General features: G+C 43.9%; 1 protein-coding gene across 3 annotated transcripts in view; it reads right to left on the reverse strand.

The window, feature by feature from the left end:
• Positions 1-16,784, reverse strand: part of KMT5B (lysine methyltransferase 5B) — a 300,700-nt gene that overhangs the window by 79,457 nt on the left and 204,459 nt on the right. For all 3 annotated transcript variants that reach the window (XM_078682852.1, XM_078682850.1, XM_078682851.1), the window contains 2 exons: positions 8,695-8,714; positions 8,475-8,611 (listed from right to left, as the gene is read on the reverse strand). In XM_078682852.1, the coding sequence (XP_078538978.1) occupies positions 8,475-8,611; positions 8,695-8,714 (157 nt within the window). The remainder of the gene's footprint in view (positions 1-8,474; positions 8,612-8,694; positions 8,715-16,784) is intronic.

A 16,784-nucleotide genomic window follows, 5' to 3' on the forward strand; every position in this document is an offset into this window, starting at 1 on the left:
TCAGTACCCTAGCCCTCACCGGGTCTTTGAATATCTCTGATGTGTGATTGAGAAGGCCCTTAAGCATTGGTAGTGTTCCTGATGTTCTTTGTGCAGCAGGTAGTGTTTCTAATAAGAAATCCTCTATTTGATGTTCTGCATGTAGCTCTACCTTGTGGTATTTTGCTGCTCTATTAATGAGTTGCGCAAAACCAGTATTATCATCAGGAGGTGAAGGTTTTGATGGATACAATTCAGGGTCGTTATCGTTATCTGACCCTACATTGTACTGTTCCCATGGGTCTGCCTTCTCTGGGATTGTGTCTTCATCATCCCCAGGATGTTCTCCCTCCCCTGTGTCACTTTCTACATCTGTTGTAGGTGTAGATGGTCATGTGGGAGGAATAGTTGGCCTATTGTGAGGAAGAGGAGAAGAGGGTGTGTCTCTAGGTTGTGGAGAATGGGGGGGGGAGTTGTATTTGTCCCCATTGTTCTCTTCTTCGGAGGAGTTTTTTCGTCCGACTGTTCATTCTTCCTCTTTTTAGGTAGTTCTGTGACTACCTTGCCAGTTTGTGGATCAATAAACAGAGTCTTTTGTTTAGGATCGGTTTTATATTCCTGTGTCGGTACCGCAGTTTTCGGGTCCGAAAGGTGTTTTTTCTTCTGACTGTCCATTTGCATTTTCGGCACCGAGATTTTATTCGGATCCGATGTTTTCGGCGTCGAGGATGTCCTCGGTGTCGAGGGTGTTTTCGACGTCGAAACGTGTTTCGGTGTCGACATGGACTGTTTCGACTTCGAGCTTTCCTTGACATGGAGCTTCGGTGTCGATGTGGGTCGTTTATCGGAACCACCATGATGGGAGACCGAGTGTTTCGGTTTCGGTTTCGTTGCCGGGCCCGAAGGCGGGGCGTCGGAAACTTTTTTCGGTTGTCTGACCGGGCTCGAGGGCGGGGTCGACACCGTGCGGGGTCTGTTCTTTGGTAAAGGGACGTCGTCACTCACGGTTTGCTGGACGTCGATTTCCTCGACGTCGGACTCGTCCGCTTCTGACCCCGCTTCGTCGACCTCCTCTTCCTCCTCTTCTGGGTGCTGGTCCTCGAACAGCTCCGGGATTGCTTGTGACTGCATTCTTGATACCTCGTGTCTTCGGGCTCGACGGTTTCTAATCGTCGATTTTGAGGGAAATGCTGCACAGGCCTCACAGTCCCTGGACTCGTGTTCAGGGGACAAGCAGAGGTTGCACACCTCGTGTAGGTCCTTGTGTGGGAACTTAGCATCACACGTTGGACATTTTTTGAATGGAGTCCTTTCCATGGACTCCGGGCTGGACTACGTCGAGCTGGTCTTCTCGTAGTCGTCGTTCTTCGAAACGCGTCGAGATGGAAGTGAAGTCGCGTTCGATAACAATACCGTCGAATTGGAAAGGGTTACGCGCCGAATATAACCTTCTTTATCGAAGTCGGTCCGGAGCGCTTCGATCTTCATCCGAACCCGATGGCGGAAAAAAACAATCTAAGGATGGAGCCGATGCCCATGCGCACTAACACCAAGAGGAGGAGTCATCGATGACGACAAAGACTTCTCCAGAAGAAAAACAAGTGCAATCATCCGAGCCCAACACCAGATGGCGATCTATTCATAAATGTACCATCTGCAGCCCATATGCCTCGAACATATATATACACATATTTTCTTTTTCATGAATCCTTATGAAAAGATGATGTTATTATTATACATTTGTGGTATTGTAGTAAAAGTGAAAGTCAGCCGATTTTTTATGACATTACATGAAACAAGTATGTTTACTATGTCCATGTTCATCAATGGGAGGTGTCAGGGGGAGTGACCGACAGTATTTAACCGCTTGTATCTCTGGGACTGTCATGTAATCAAGTCCGGGTTCCCGGGACGAAACGCGTCATGTTGCCGTTCCCATCGATGGAATAAAGCACTTTACAAACCGTTAATTCCTTTGCTGTGGTCTGTACCTGTGTTCGTGTTGGTGCTGCCGGCGGGTCGCACACACTGCAGGATTGTGGAATTATATATATATATATATATATATATATATATATACATACATTACATATATACATAGTATGTCCTATTTAGTTATCACAGCCAGATACAGAAAAACACAAAACAACATGATAGAAATGTCTGTACCTTAAAGAAACAGAGGTCTCAGGACCACCTGTCAAACTGCCACACCATTCTTCCATGCGGAGTCAAAGCAGTAGAGTTTGGTGAATATATGTACATTCAACCATGTTGCCGCTCTACAGATCTCTGGAAGGGATACTCCAGTAGATCTCTGGAAGGGATACTCCAGCAAACAGGGCTGTAGAAGCTGCCATCTTTCTTGTGGAGTGCACTGTAACCTTTGAGGAAAGAGGTCTTCCAGCTTTTTCATGGCAAAAAAGCAATGGCTGACGATATCCATCGAGCAATACTGCTCCTAGAGAGAGCATAACATTTTCTTGGATGCGCAGATATAAGAAGCTGCTCTGACTTCCTGAAATTCTTTGTCTATGAATGTAGAATTGTGAGCAACTTTTCACATCTAAAGAGTGCAGAGCCCTTTCAGTACGAGATAAAGGGTTTTTGAAGTATGTTGCCAGAATTATCGGTTCATTTAGATTAAATGAAGTAGAGACTTTAGGTATAAAGTGTGTGTTCATTCTCAAAAACACCATGTCCTCTTTAAATTGAAGAAACGGTTCTGAAACTGTGAAAGCCTGAATTTCGCTGACTTTCCGAGACGATGTGAGGGCCAACAAGAGCGCAGTTTTCCAGGAGATGTATTTCATTTATGCCTTATGGATTGGCTCAAAGGGTGGCTTTATGAATTGAGCGAGAACTGTGTTTAACTGCCAAGGTACTGCAGGATGTTTTAAAGCTGGAAACGACCTGAATCTTTAAATCTCCGAACTCATAGTCATGAGGTTCAATGCAGATAAACTCAAGACTTTATCTGTAGGTGTTGAATCTGACCGTTGTTCATAGAAAGCAGGTTGCTCAGCGGCCGAAAGAGAATGTGCAGAGATACTGACCATGTTAGGAGTTCCGAATACCAAAATGACCTTCATTTTGCGAATCACCCTTGGGATGAGTGGGAACTACGGAAAAGCATATGTGAAAATTCCTGTACACTGCATGTGGAGAGCGTTCTCCCCCAAGATTTCACTTTATGTTGGTCAGACATTCAAAAAGGTCCAACTTTAGAGTTCCACACACTTTGAAAACTTGTTCTAGCTGCTCCTGATTTAGTTCCCATTTGTGACATTGGCTGCCCATTCGTTGTCTACGCTCGGGACATGTTCTACTTCCAGAGTTATCTCGTGCTCTAGCAACCACCTCCAGATTTCCTGTGCTTGAGTGTGGAACATGGTACCCCCTTGCTTGGCCAGGTAGAACATAGTTGTGGTGTTGTCTGTTCTTACCAGAACCGGAGAGCCTTGAATCCTTGGAAGGAACGCCTGCAGCCCTAGAAACCCTGCCATCAACCCCAAGAGATTGATGTGCATGTGAGAATCCTAAACAGACCATTTTTCATGAATCTGTAAATCTTGGAAGATGCGCTCCCCAAAAGTGCAGAGGCGCATCCGTTGTCATAATGTAGCTGGGCCACGTCGCCTCGAAAGATAGGCCAGGAGAAATATAGCATTCCTTTCCCCACCATGACAGGGCCTTTTTCATTGCCTTAAAGATGACAATGCTATTATTGAAGGACCTCTGAACCTGAATCCACTGAATATCCAGCTCCTCCTGTAGAGATTTCAAATGCAAGCTGCAATTTGGTATCAATGGGATGCATGATGATAGCATTACCAGCATAGACTTGTACACTCTTACTTCAGTGGACTTTTTTACTCGCAGTTGAGCGGTCATCTGCATTATTTTGTGCCTTCGGTCCGGCGTGGAATACGCCTTTACTACCTTGGTGTACAAGACTGCACCAAGGAATAACTGAGTTTGACTTAGAATGAGAAAATATTTTTTTTACCTTGAGCTGTAAACCCAGAGACTTGAAAAGCTGATTACAGACCCAAGGAGAGTCTCTTGCAGAGCAGAACGTGGACCCTTTCACAAGCCAGTCGTCCAGGTGGGGAAAGACCTGGTAGCCCTACCTTCTCAGAAAAGCCGCTACTTGCGCCATGCAATTTCTGAATACCCTGGGGGCCGACCGTAGGCTGAAAAAAAGAACGCTGAATTGATAGTGGCACCCTGTCACCTCGAACCTCAGGAACAGACGGTGTTTGACGTGAATTGGGGTGTGAAAATATCCATCTAATAGCTTGAGAGATACCAGAAAGCCCCCTCTGTTTATCAACAAGAGAATCTCTTGCAACAACAGCATCAAAACGGTTGTTTCTTGATGTATTTGTTTAGTCGACTGAGATCCATGACTTGTCTCCATTTTCTGCATTTCCTCTTTATAAGGAAGAAATTTGAGTAAACGCCTTTCCCACGTTGACGGAAAGAAACTCCTTCTATTGCTACCTTCATCAAAAGAGTTGAAATCTCTTGTTTTAGGAGAGGAAGAGGTTGATGGCTCCTCTTGTAGTGTGGATGGTGGGGAGGCTTTTGGACAAAGTTCAGGGTGTGACCACAACGAATGATATCCAACACCCATTTGTCTTTTGTGATGGTATTCCATTGACGGAAAAATGCGGACAGATGATGGATCCCCGGAGGCTGATGATGAAAGGAGGTGGCTGGTGGATGAAAAACATCACTGACGTATAGAGTTGTCTTGTGGCTTTCCTTGTGCTGAAGGTCGGCGTCGAGACGATTGCTGAGTGTACTGAATGCTGGATGCACAAAACTGTCGCTGTTGATGACTACCATACTGTGGTCTATAGCCCTGTTGGGTATAGGACGGATATCGGCAGGACTGGAAGGAAGGCTTCTGCTGGAACTGACCTCGTCCCCTTCCTCCACAAAAGAACTGATAATGTCGTTGTTGAAGTGTAACTAGAGAACGTGCCTTCTCTGTATCCGCTTTGAATCCTGGCAAAACATCATCCACGTGGTTTCCGTAAGTTTTACCCGTCGAAGAGCATGGAGAATCTTCAAATGGATCTCCAGGCGAACAGATGTAAGCTTTAACCAGCCCTGTCTAAAGAGAACAGCGGCCCCTGCCATCTGTCTGAATGCAATGGAAGACAAGTCCATAACTGTATCGATTACTTCAGAAAATGCATGGGCACCCTCCTGCAGAATGCCTCTCGCCTCCTTTTTTCTTGTCCTCAGGAAGATGATCTAGAAGAGGTGCTAAATCCGACCACATCTGGAGGTCTTAGCGCCCTAGAATAGCTAAGGCATTGGAGGCCTTAATGTATGTAGCCGCCATGGCAGCAGAATCACCTGCCAATATTATGGAGCTGCTTTCCGTCCCTGTCAGGAGGAGCTGAACAAGGGGCTGCTGGATTTCTGAAGCGTTGTTGCGCTGCCTGCATGATCACCGAATGAGGTTGAGGATGGCCAATTAAACATGAAGGAGGCAAATAAGTGGCTTTGTTCTTTTTTCCATTCTTGGCAACACAGCCATAATCGAAGCTGGGTTCCTCATGAGTTTCAACCCTTCTTCCCAGAAGTAACTGAATATAGGTATGAATCTTACCATTTTCCAAGTAGAGTCCTTAAAATCATAAAGGAAACATTCCATTTGAGCCGTAGTAAGAGGTAGATCAAATCTTTTCGATGCTCTTTCCAGCAACTCATGGAACCCTCCAATATCTCCTGGAGAACTAGCTGGATAAGTCAACGGTGAAGAAGGATCGATATAGTCATCCCATTCCTGACCGACCATGCCTGGGTCTTGAACCAGCTCTCTTTCCTCTGGCTAATCATAGGGGTCACTTTCAATGTAATAGTCCCTTATGGAAAAACTACGAGGAGCTGACCTTTCCTCCTGCGCTGCAGGTGGGGGAGGAGTCACAGGTAATGGTAATAAAACCTGTACTCCCTGGTGCACTGGAGTGAGCGGAACTGGAGCATGAGTGTCCGGGAAATGCTTGTAATAATCGTTTAACATATGCCTGAGGTCCAGGACTATAGAATTGGGCACTAACATGGCACTGCCCCTTACATTTTGCTGTTTTTCATACGCTTCAAATGGGTAATGTTCCTATAAGGAATTGTAACGTTGCGGCCGATGATGAGCCGTGAAAGAATAGTCCCATCCCATGTACTCCGAGGTATCCAAGGTTAACTGTCAACTGTGACGGGATATAGGCTGGACCAAACAGGCTCTCATCCCCAGACTCCTCTGCAACCAGATGATGAGGTGAAAGTAGAGGTGATATCTTACTTAGAGATGACAGGCCTGTAGACTTTTGGGTAAATTCAAGCCGTGGAATTTTTTTTGTGTTAATGACATTGTTGATAAAGATAGTCGTTTTATGGTAATAGTGGTCAAAACAGGAATCCTCATCGGAGACTAGAACAACGATGCCGTAGAATGAAATCATCAACAAAGTCACTGTCGACGAGGTGATCGTCGTCACTGTTCTCGTCAACAAGGCCGGCACCACTGCCGTCGTCGGCTCAGCGGTAGGAATGTCCGTTGATGGTGATTTGGACGTCTTTCGAGGACAGGTCCGTCGATGGAGTCTTTTTCTTTGACGAAGTTTTTGGAGGTGTAACAAGTTCATATCCAGAAAAAGTGGAAGGCTTCTTTTGGTCAGAACTTTTTGATGGCTGTTTGTGGGCTTCCTTCTCTGAAATAAATGGTTTTTCAGCCTTCATCTTTTTTGAGTCCATTTTTAATGAGGTAGAGCCCTCATTTTTACACTTTTGCTCTGATATGGAGCGACTAGGGCGTTCCTCTTCATCAGATCCCAATTCAGATCTGGACTTCTTCTTTTGTAGACATAATAAAATCCGACCTCTCTGTCCTTCAGAGTTTTCTGCAATACTTACTTACAGCAGTAAAGACAGTCTTTGTGGGAATCTTATGAAAATAGCTTTGCCTACCCACAAGCCCTGCAAAGTCTAAACAGTCTTCTTAGATCCTTCGGACTTCTTGAAAAGGTAGTGAAGGGCAAGTTATAACACAATGCCTTAAGCTGACAACAGCAAGACTGCTCAAGGAGGAAACAGAGCGGGGTCAGAAGTTCACCAAATGAAAGAACTGAGCAGAGCTCAGGGAGACCCCCTCACACACGGCGTGCGTTTATAAATCTGAGGTATGGCGGTTCTGCAAGGGAGATGGGGTCTGAAGGCTCATCTCTGATTGGCTGAAGTTTGGGTCTATTATAAAGATATGGATTGGTTTAGAAATTTACTTTCTTTATCAATTAGTCCTAATGTACGTCTGCAGTACTGCTTATTAAAGTACTGTGGGACTCACGCCATGGCGACGGGGAAGAGCCAAGCATGTGAATCTATGAAAAATGTAATACTGGAGAACTGGCACCACATGGCAGGTCAGAACTCCCAGCAGAGGAGTTCAGTGGCTGCAAGGGAAGTGTTTGATGGCCTGAAACTTCAAACAGGAGGCAAGCTCACATAAGGCCTTGGAGAATCTTCTCAAGCAGGATGCTAAAGCAAGAGTCCAGTCTCTAGTCTCTCCAAGACAGAAGCAACAAATGCAGGCCAATGCAGCTAAGCAATCCCAGCAAAGGGACAGTACTCTTCCTGACAGCTCTCCAGCTCTTCCTCTTGGCAGAGTATCTTCTTGATCAAGAAGTGTTCTAACAGACTGGTGTTAAAGGTCCAATACTTATGGCCATTTTTGCCTTTGAAGTAGGCATATTTCACATGATAGTCTTTGTAGTGCACAGATCCTGCATTGTCCTGGCTTGGCTCCAGACCCACTATGGGGGTGGGGGTTAGTGTAAGAAGCATAACTGGACTACTGGACCTGTATCACTGGCTGTGCAAGCCCAGGGGAGCTGCAACAGTAGTAAAAAACAAGTGATTCCAACTCTTTTGATGAAGGCATACATAGATCCCAAGAGATACAACACCCTGCATTTTTTTCTCCAAAAGTAGGCCTAAGAAATCATGTTGGAGGAAAACAGTGGCTTCCCCAACCCTTAACTTTAGAGCAATCAACATAAATTCCAGATGCTTAGTGTAATGTTGGCCATTCTGGCACTCCAACCACCGGTAAGTGCTTTTTCATGAAAGCGCAGGGATAGTTGTATGATAAGAAAAATGTTTATGTCTTAGTTTAGAGTCCACATTTTCCGACTGACTGGGTACGGATTAAAAGGGGCTTTGTTGCTTATGAGGTGGAGATAAAGTAAAAAATGATTGCAGACTGAACAAATTAATGTTCACAATTAAAACTTAGTTATCTATGGATCCTTGAGTGAAGCACAAAAAGCAGAATGGAATAAGCGTCTATATTTATTAACTATATTGTCAAGATACAGACCACTGACCTAATATTGCTGTCCCCGCACCCAGCAGGGGATTTCTGTTCAACATTTAAAGATTGAGCCCCCAACTAAAAATCCAAAAACACATTTAATATATACCTTTCGCATGTGTAGCATTCACAATATTCATTATTTTCCCCGAAGAAACCATCACCGTAATAGCAAGAAATTTCTTCTCCAGGTTCAATATCTCGTAGAGCTTTAACACATGCTGTATCACGGCCAGTGGAAACAAACTGCAAAAATAAAAAAAATAATTAAAACAGGAACTAAATATACTGGAATATATTAGCTGTTAGGTTTCCTGTATAAAGCTTACCTTGCAGTTTGGCCGGCAATCTAAACAAGAAAGAAAAGGTAAAATAAATACCAATAAAATTCATACACAGGAGACCTCGGACATACAGAACACTTTTCAGATAACAGCTTTTCAGCAAATGAGTTTGTTTGATTACTGCACTGAAAAATTTACCTACTAGAGAAAAATAAGTCTTTAGCCAAATGGTCCAGGCAAAAAATATGCAATTTAAGACTATCTAAAATGTAACTGTTGCTATGACATTTGTGACAAAAACTGACTGCTTTACAAGAGAAAATATGTCCAATTAATTATGTAGATGAAAATTACTCTAAACATCTGAGAGGAGCTGTGCATGAATGTCTACATTAAAGTTTCTATAATTATGCTAAAATGTTCAAAACTGCATGAATATACTGAAGCCCAGCATTGTTTGCAGGATTTCCAAGTATCCTTGGTTCTTTGTCCTGGTACTGGCACAGGAATCATATTCATATGCACGTTGCCCAAACATGAAAAGACAGAGGATAGCATGAGTTTTCAACCACTAGTCATGTTGAACCTACCAACTGGATTTGATAGCGTAATATGTGATCTGCTGTCTACTGAAACTGGTACTGCAGGCTTCACTCTTTCTTGACTGGCAGGCCGCAGGAGGGGTCTGGCTTCCACTATTCAGAGCTGTTCAATTACACAATGCACATTGAAGGACGTACTCCGTTCTGCTGTCTTATTTCACATTAATGCAATCATTGAACTGGATTTTCAGCAGCTGTCCTACATATACCTAAAGAGCCTCAATATTCTTTCTGTTTTAACATTATGCAGGCTTCGGTGCCCTGTTTGATCAAGATCAGTGACTTAGTAGCAAAGTTGAGAAGCACTATTGCCAGTCGAGTACATGGGGGAGGGGAGATGTGGGATAACTGCAGGAGGAGGTGGTGGTTGTGGGGGATGGGCGGGACAGGAGGAATGAGGTTGTGAGTGGATGAGGGGAGAGGAGGGTGTAACAGAGTAGCAAAACTTGTTATGGGCCAGTCTGTTACAGACTGAAATATGCCTACAAAAATGGCTTGCAATGCCTATTTTCCAAAATGACTCACATCTGCTGTGTTCATATGAGATGGAATTTAAACAGAACACATCAGACATGGAGATAATCAAGTGCTCAGTAGTGATTTACTGACCCTTATCAGGTGGGCTTGTACAGTGGAGGGAATGCATAAGATGTAGCTTCTTAGCTGTAATTGGTATAAGGAAACAAGGCTGATCGACCTTACAATGAGAGAGGAAAAATAGAAAAAATATAACCAGGATGATTCTAATACTGCCCTTCCTTGCTTTCCTTCCTTAATTGGTTGAGACGTACCTGCAACTAAAGGTCATAATGGAAATAGCTACTAATTGATATGTTAATTTCAAAGTTTAAGAGGCTTCACAGTGAAATTGCTCGGATGTACCCTTCCTTATACACAAGGACAGTAGATTTCGCAATTCTGTAACTTTTACCAAATAATTACTATCTTGCAGCATATGGCTCATAATCCACCATCTACGGCATAATCTACAGATTTTAACAAAAAAATATATTTTATCTCAAATGGCTGAACAGTTATTAAAAATGCTGTGACGGATGTTGCTGCACAGTGGAAAACCCTTCATGAAGGTTTACTGGTCACCTTTCAGTTGATTGTTGCCGGATTTGGTTGTTAAACCGATATTAGAAGGATGAAGCTTTTGCCCAGTGTTAACATGTAAAAAAGACAAAATAATGATGTAATACTATCAAAGAAAATGCCACTTTACTGCGTTTTTTTGCTGTATAATTTAGTCAACCCTGCCGCAAAATCTGGTCCTCCCCAAATGCATTATTCCAGTGGCCCTGCTTATAAGTCATCAACCTTTCTTGAATGATTTTTGCAAAATGCCAAGTTGAAGCAAAGATTGTTCTTTCACAACATTGATCTTAAGAAGGGAGTGTAAGGACAAGCCACGACCGATGCGAATAGGCGAACTGAAAGTGACCTTTTTCTTGATAGTTTTATGGCCAAAGCTTGTAGCCGGAGTTGTCGCTCTCGAGACAAGAATGCCTTGCATCCTACTGTGTCCAGACAAGCTCCTAGGAACAGTAGATTCTGTTTCGGAATCAATTGAGATTTGCTCTTGTTGATCGTGAGGCCTAGCGATGCAAAGAGAGTGCGGCATACTGCAATGTCAGACTTTACTTTGGCCTTCGATGGACCCTTGACTAGCCAGTCGTCCAAGTACGGGAAAACCTGGATTTTTGATGATCGAAGAGCTGCCGCTACAGGAGCCAGGCACTTTGTAAAAATCCTTGGAGCCGACTTGAGGCCAAAAGGAAGGACTTTGAACTGGTAATGGGCGCCAGCCACAGTGAAACGGAGATATTTTCGATGTTTTGGGTGGATTGGGATGTGGAAGTATGCATCTTCCATGTCCAAGGAAGCCATATAATCTCCCTCGTTGAGGCAGTTGAGAATGTCCGAAAGAGTGACCATTCGGAAACCCTGCTTCTTGAGATATCTGTTGAGAATGCGCAGATCTAGGATCGGTCGCCATTCCCCTGATTTCTTCTTTATAAGGAAAAAACGGGAATAGAAGCCTGTCCTTCTCTGATGGATTGGAAACTTCTCCACAGCGTTCTTGAGAAGCATTATATGAACCTCCTTGAACAATAAGTGAAGACGAGGGGGAGGGGGACCCCTGGGCGGAGTTGCTGGAGATTTGTTGATAAACTGCAGGGTGTGACCATGCTGGACTAGGTCCAACACCCACCGATCGGTAGTGATCTGTTGCCATTGTTGTTGGAAGGCAGATATCTTCGCGCCCACGGGAAGGTAGGGAACTGAGGTTGACGCCCAACTGACCTCACTGTTTTTTCTGAGTGTCTCGGCCTTGATTATTTGTGCGCCTTCTTCCTCCTTGGCGAGAGAAACCAGTTGAACCTGACTGGCGATAAGCTCCTGCCAACTGACTAAAATTTGTGTTTGCAACATCCAATGCACAGTCAATAGATTCCACAGCTGTGCGTTCTCCTTCCATCAGAATCTTACGCGCTTCTTGCCTCTTGTCCTTCGGAATCGGATCTATGAAACCAGCCATTTCGGACCACATTTGGCGATCATAGCGCCCTATAATCGCCAAGGAATTTGCCGTCCTGATGGAAGCCGCAGCCATCGTGGAGAATATTTTACCAATAAGGTCCAAACGGCGCCCCTCCTTATCAAGTGGTGTAGAAATAGGGGTAGCTGGATTCTTTGACCTTTGTTGTGTGGCCGGTGAAATAACTGAATCTGGACGCGGGTGACCAATGAGGCATGCAGGACTACAGAGTGGGGCATGATATTTCTTTTCAATTTGTGGTAACACAGCAGGCACAGAAGCGGGATTTTTCATCACCTTGATGCCCTCTTGCCAGATGTAGTCAATAATCGGAATGGCTCTAGATAACTTACTAGTTTCTTCCTTGAAATCGTGAAGAAAACATTCCGTTTGCTCCAACGTCACCGGGAGCTTAAATCTATGTGTTGCTCTCTGCATAAGATTGTGGAATCCCCCTATATCTTCAGGTGGCGAGTCTGAAGGTTGAGGCGTTGGGGTGATGGCATGGGGATAACGTAGTCCTCCCACGGATCCGCTGGAGGCACGTTAGGTAACTCTCCTTCCTCTACTTCTTCCTCCGAAGAAGTGTCTGGGGTATGTGAAGGCAACTCAGGTTGTGGAGCGTCTACAAACCGGAGAAAGTGGCAGGACCTGAGGCGGAGGAACCGGAGCAACAGGTTGAGGCATTTGCGGCGGAAAACGCTGTTTATAATCTGCAAGCATAGCCTGTAAGTCCTGAATAAGGTTAGGCGGTAAATGGGTGACCTCTGAAATTTTAGGCCGTCTTTGCTGTTCCATAGAATGAGGCACTACAATGTCTTTCTGGTAATAGTGCCCTGAATAAGTGTCATCTTCATCCTCATCCTGCCACTTAATAATGAGTTTGGATGGATGGCGAGCTACTCCAAAAGCTCCCTCATTATCGTCATCATCAAATTCTTCTTCCTCCTCATCAGAATAAGATTCTAGAAGATGAGAGGGCATAAGCGGTGACATATAATAACCCTGTTGCCTCTGGTAAGATACCAGTTGAAAATTCTTTGTTGAAAGTGGGGTAGAAAAAGCCTGTTTCATAGCGATAGGCTTAACCAAAAGCTGAATCCATTGGTCTTGATGGCACCGGTGACAATGGTGCAGTTGCCAGCTGTAAAGATGTTGTCGTCGACGGGTGGATCATCATCGACGAGGTCGACGACGAAGGAATCGTCGTTGATGGAATTGCCGTCGACGGGACTGTCGTCAACGGACTCAACGTCGACAGGGCCGTCATCGATGGGCTCGACATCAAAGGGGCAACCGTCGACGGACTCGTCGTCGACGGGATACGCTTCTTCGTCGACGAGACTCATCGACGGTGGCGTCGATGACTTCGTCGACGGGATCTTCTTAGTCGAGGAAAGCTTCGTTGACGATGAAGTCGTCATCAACGGGTCGTCTACGAGAGCCTTCTTAGTCACAATACATATTCTCGTAGAAACAATAGGAGAAGTGATAGCTGTGGTGGAGATCATAGCCGTAGAAGAAGAGGGCGAAGTAGAGATAGTAGTCACTGGTAAGGAGACAGTTTTCTTTGAAGAATCTTTGGTGGCTGAGGCTCCAGAGACAGAATGTGGAGATCTCTGTGAAGAGCCTGAAGTGGAGTGGAAGGTTTTAGCATGCTTTCTCCCCTCACTTGAATCATCTTCTTTAGACCTTGCCCTTTTGCTGGAGGTAGAGGCCTTGTCATCGTCATCCGTAGAAGAGGATTTCAGCCACAAAAGGACTCTGGCCTCCCGATCCCTTAAGGTTTTAGAAGGGAAGGCGCGGCAGATTTTACAATTTTTTGCCTCATGTTTAGGGTAGAGACAATAAATACAGTCCTTATGTTGGTCATCAACATGGACCCTTTTCTTTTCGCAGGTTCTACAAGGTCTATACAAGGCCTTCTTGTCAGATATCCTGAAGCTCTGAAGAAAAAACTGAGTCAAGACTCAGGGAGACTCCCTTCCACACGACGTGCAGTGAAAATCTGAGGAGAACTGGCTCTGCAGAGAGGGTTCTAGAGGGTGCTGTAAGCTGATTGGTTGGTGCAAAGACTTTGGTCTTTTTATCATATTGAGGTAGATAGGCTACTAAAACCTAGGCCTCAGGCCTTTGTCTAGGGCCTACTACTATAATGTGCTTTTTGCACTGCTTTCTTATTTACCGTGGGACTCCCGCCTCGGCGACGGGGAATGATTCAGGCATGTGAATCTATGAAAAATACCCCAATACTGGATAAATAAATATTCTCATGAAAAGCAGCATTGTTTCCGGATGGTGCATCATATGAATAATGCACAGAACAAGGCATGAGTGTGCATTTCCTAACTGTATGCATGCACGGGGGCACGTAAAGTAGGTCTGTTCATGTTCTGGCCAGAGGAATATCAGAGGATGTAGTCTCATGAGCAAGGGAAGTAGCTGGTATCTATTCTAAAGTAAGGAATCTACACGTATATAGACATGTCTCTATCAGAGGAACACGTTTCTTACCTTCGGTAATGCTTTATCTGGTTGATTTTTTAGCCACAGATTCCTTACTTACTATACTTAGCGGGACCTGTATACTTTGAAACATCACTGGATACAAATGGTGCTTTTGGAACCTTGCATTAATGTTTGCATGCTATTACCTTGCAGCCTACTACTAACCGTATGTTTATTGGTAACATCTCTCACTCCCCCTATGCAAGAGTTTATTAATTTGCAGCCTTTACCTCAGGGACATATTATCAAATGCTCACACTAACAATCACAGAAATCTCACTCAATGAGTCCTCTGGCTTATTTTTATTATCACTGAAGATATACTGAAATATTACACGTTGAAGATCTTTTAGTATTGCCACCGCGAAACTTTGAAATGAACTGCCACTTGAAATCAGACAATGTAGTACCTTATCCCTGTTTAGGAAAAGGATCAAAACGTGGCTGTTCCTCAGAAATTGATCCTGTCGTCTCTGAGTCCTGTCCATTTTAGGTTCTGTCCTTCTCGCTTCACGTTGGTCTGTGTTCACATAGCTTCAGCGCCAGGGCACCCGTAGGGTGTTTGTTGCGCTCTATAAATGCTATATACCATACAATACAATACAAATTGTTTTCAGTTGTGCGCCCATTTGTAGTGGCATCAGTGCCTTGGTTTCTTCCATGTTCTTGTATGGTCAGGGCATTTTCAGATTCCTCTCAACTCTGACATTCCAGTTCTCGACCTCAAGAATTATCAAGTGCCAAAAACACCCTTCTGTGCCTTAAGGTCTTGACAATCATTGGTTAGGCCAATTGTTGAGATTTTTTATTTTAATGAGGTGCTTTAGTCTAGGCATAGTACTCCAGGGCAGTGCCTAGCTATGTGGCCAAGTCTCATTGTGATTTAATTATGTTGCTATGTCCTGTTATGTATTGGTATAAAATACTGTGAGGTCATGAGGTTTGCAAATGAGAGGAGTTATGGTTTGTATAGAGGGCAGTAAGATACTATTTGCTTCTATCACAATAAGTTGACAACTTTGGGGAGTTTTCACTTTTGTTTAGTAACCATAACTCGCTTCAACTGTTTTTAATGGAATTTCTGTGTTGTTTTGAAAGTATGAATTAATGTTGAATGACCAGAATTATTTTTTTAACCTTTAAAAAAGCTTTTTTTCTGGTGGATATATTTTCTTTGAAGATTTACTCCATACCTTTTTATTTTGTCCAATTACCACTGTGCAGAGAATTTGATTACCCATGACCCAAGGCCATTCCTGCATCCACCTCCCATGCACACCCATCTGCTCAGTGTGGAGAGGGGTTTGGATGCAGGTCCTGTCTGCAGCCAAACAATACAAGCAAACCTGTTACATAACCAACTGACAGAGCGCAGGTTTCAGCAAGGCCATGCACCAAGATTCCAGACAGTCAACTCCAGTTGCAGTTGGTTGCAGTGCCTGGCACAGCTGTGAGCAGCAAAGGCTAACCAAAGGGCCTGGGCTTAGGATATGTGCCAAACCTTCTGTGTACCCAACCTTCACAAGGTGCCGACCGTGCACCATACTCTGTGGAACTGAACCATCAATGAAATGCCTTAAGCAGTGTCAGCCTCTGTGCCATAGAATGAGCTATGCCTGTTGGAGAAGGTCCATGGCTAATTTGCATAAAACTAGTCTTTGTCTAAAGCGGCATGGTGGGCAGAAAAACAATGTACTGGATTTTACAGACCCAACTAATTTAGCAGTGGCTAAGATGTATTCAAGCAATTCACCTATAACATTTTTGTGTCAATCGTGTCCTCTGGGCGCAGGACTTGCCAAGATAAAAGGGGAGGGCAAGTTGGGTGTTGCACAAGGCTATAATGCCTTCGTTACCACCATCTGCTTTAGAAAAAGGAAAAAAGAAAATCCCCCACATTTTAAACCCATGGATTTAAAATAAGCCCCACTAACCCCAGGTTCAATTGCCAGGGAAGAAGAGGCGAAATGAATCCTCCCCTTCTCCTTTCCAGAGAATAGGCGCTATTTAGTACTGATCCTGCTCCTCATGGGAAAAGTCAATCCAAAACTGCCAGGTAGGAACACAAGCAACCTCAGATGGCTCCGGATCAAGGTGAAAGTAAGTTAAGGTTGATGTCAGTGGCTTTGCTTTAAAACTAAAAAGTAATAAAATTCACCAGCTAAGTTGCGATCTTCACTTTGCCATCAATCACAAAGTCAACCATAACTTTCATTCACCAGTTGGACTGTCACAGACATTTCGAATTAAAAATTAACACACTACATAATACAAAATATATTGAAATACATCTAACATCAATACTTGTTCCAAATGTGTAGTTTGGTTACATTTATTTTCAATGGCACGATAAAGATATCCTATGCATATTGTAACATTGAAAATCAATGTGGTCCAATAAAACATTATTTGAAGTGATAATGAATAAGAGCCATTTTCAGTAAATCTCTTTCTGGTGGATACTATATCATCACGCCAAT

Source organism: Lissotriton helveticus, chromosome 3_1, assembly GCF_964261635.1.
Source record: "Lissotriton helveticus chromosome 3_1, aLisHel1.1, whole genome shotgun sequence".
Classification (NCBI taxonomy): domain Eukaryota; kingdom Metazoa; phylum Chordata; class Amphibia; order Caudata; family Salamandridae; genus Lissotriton; species Lissotriton helveticus.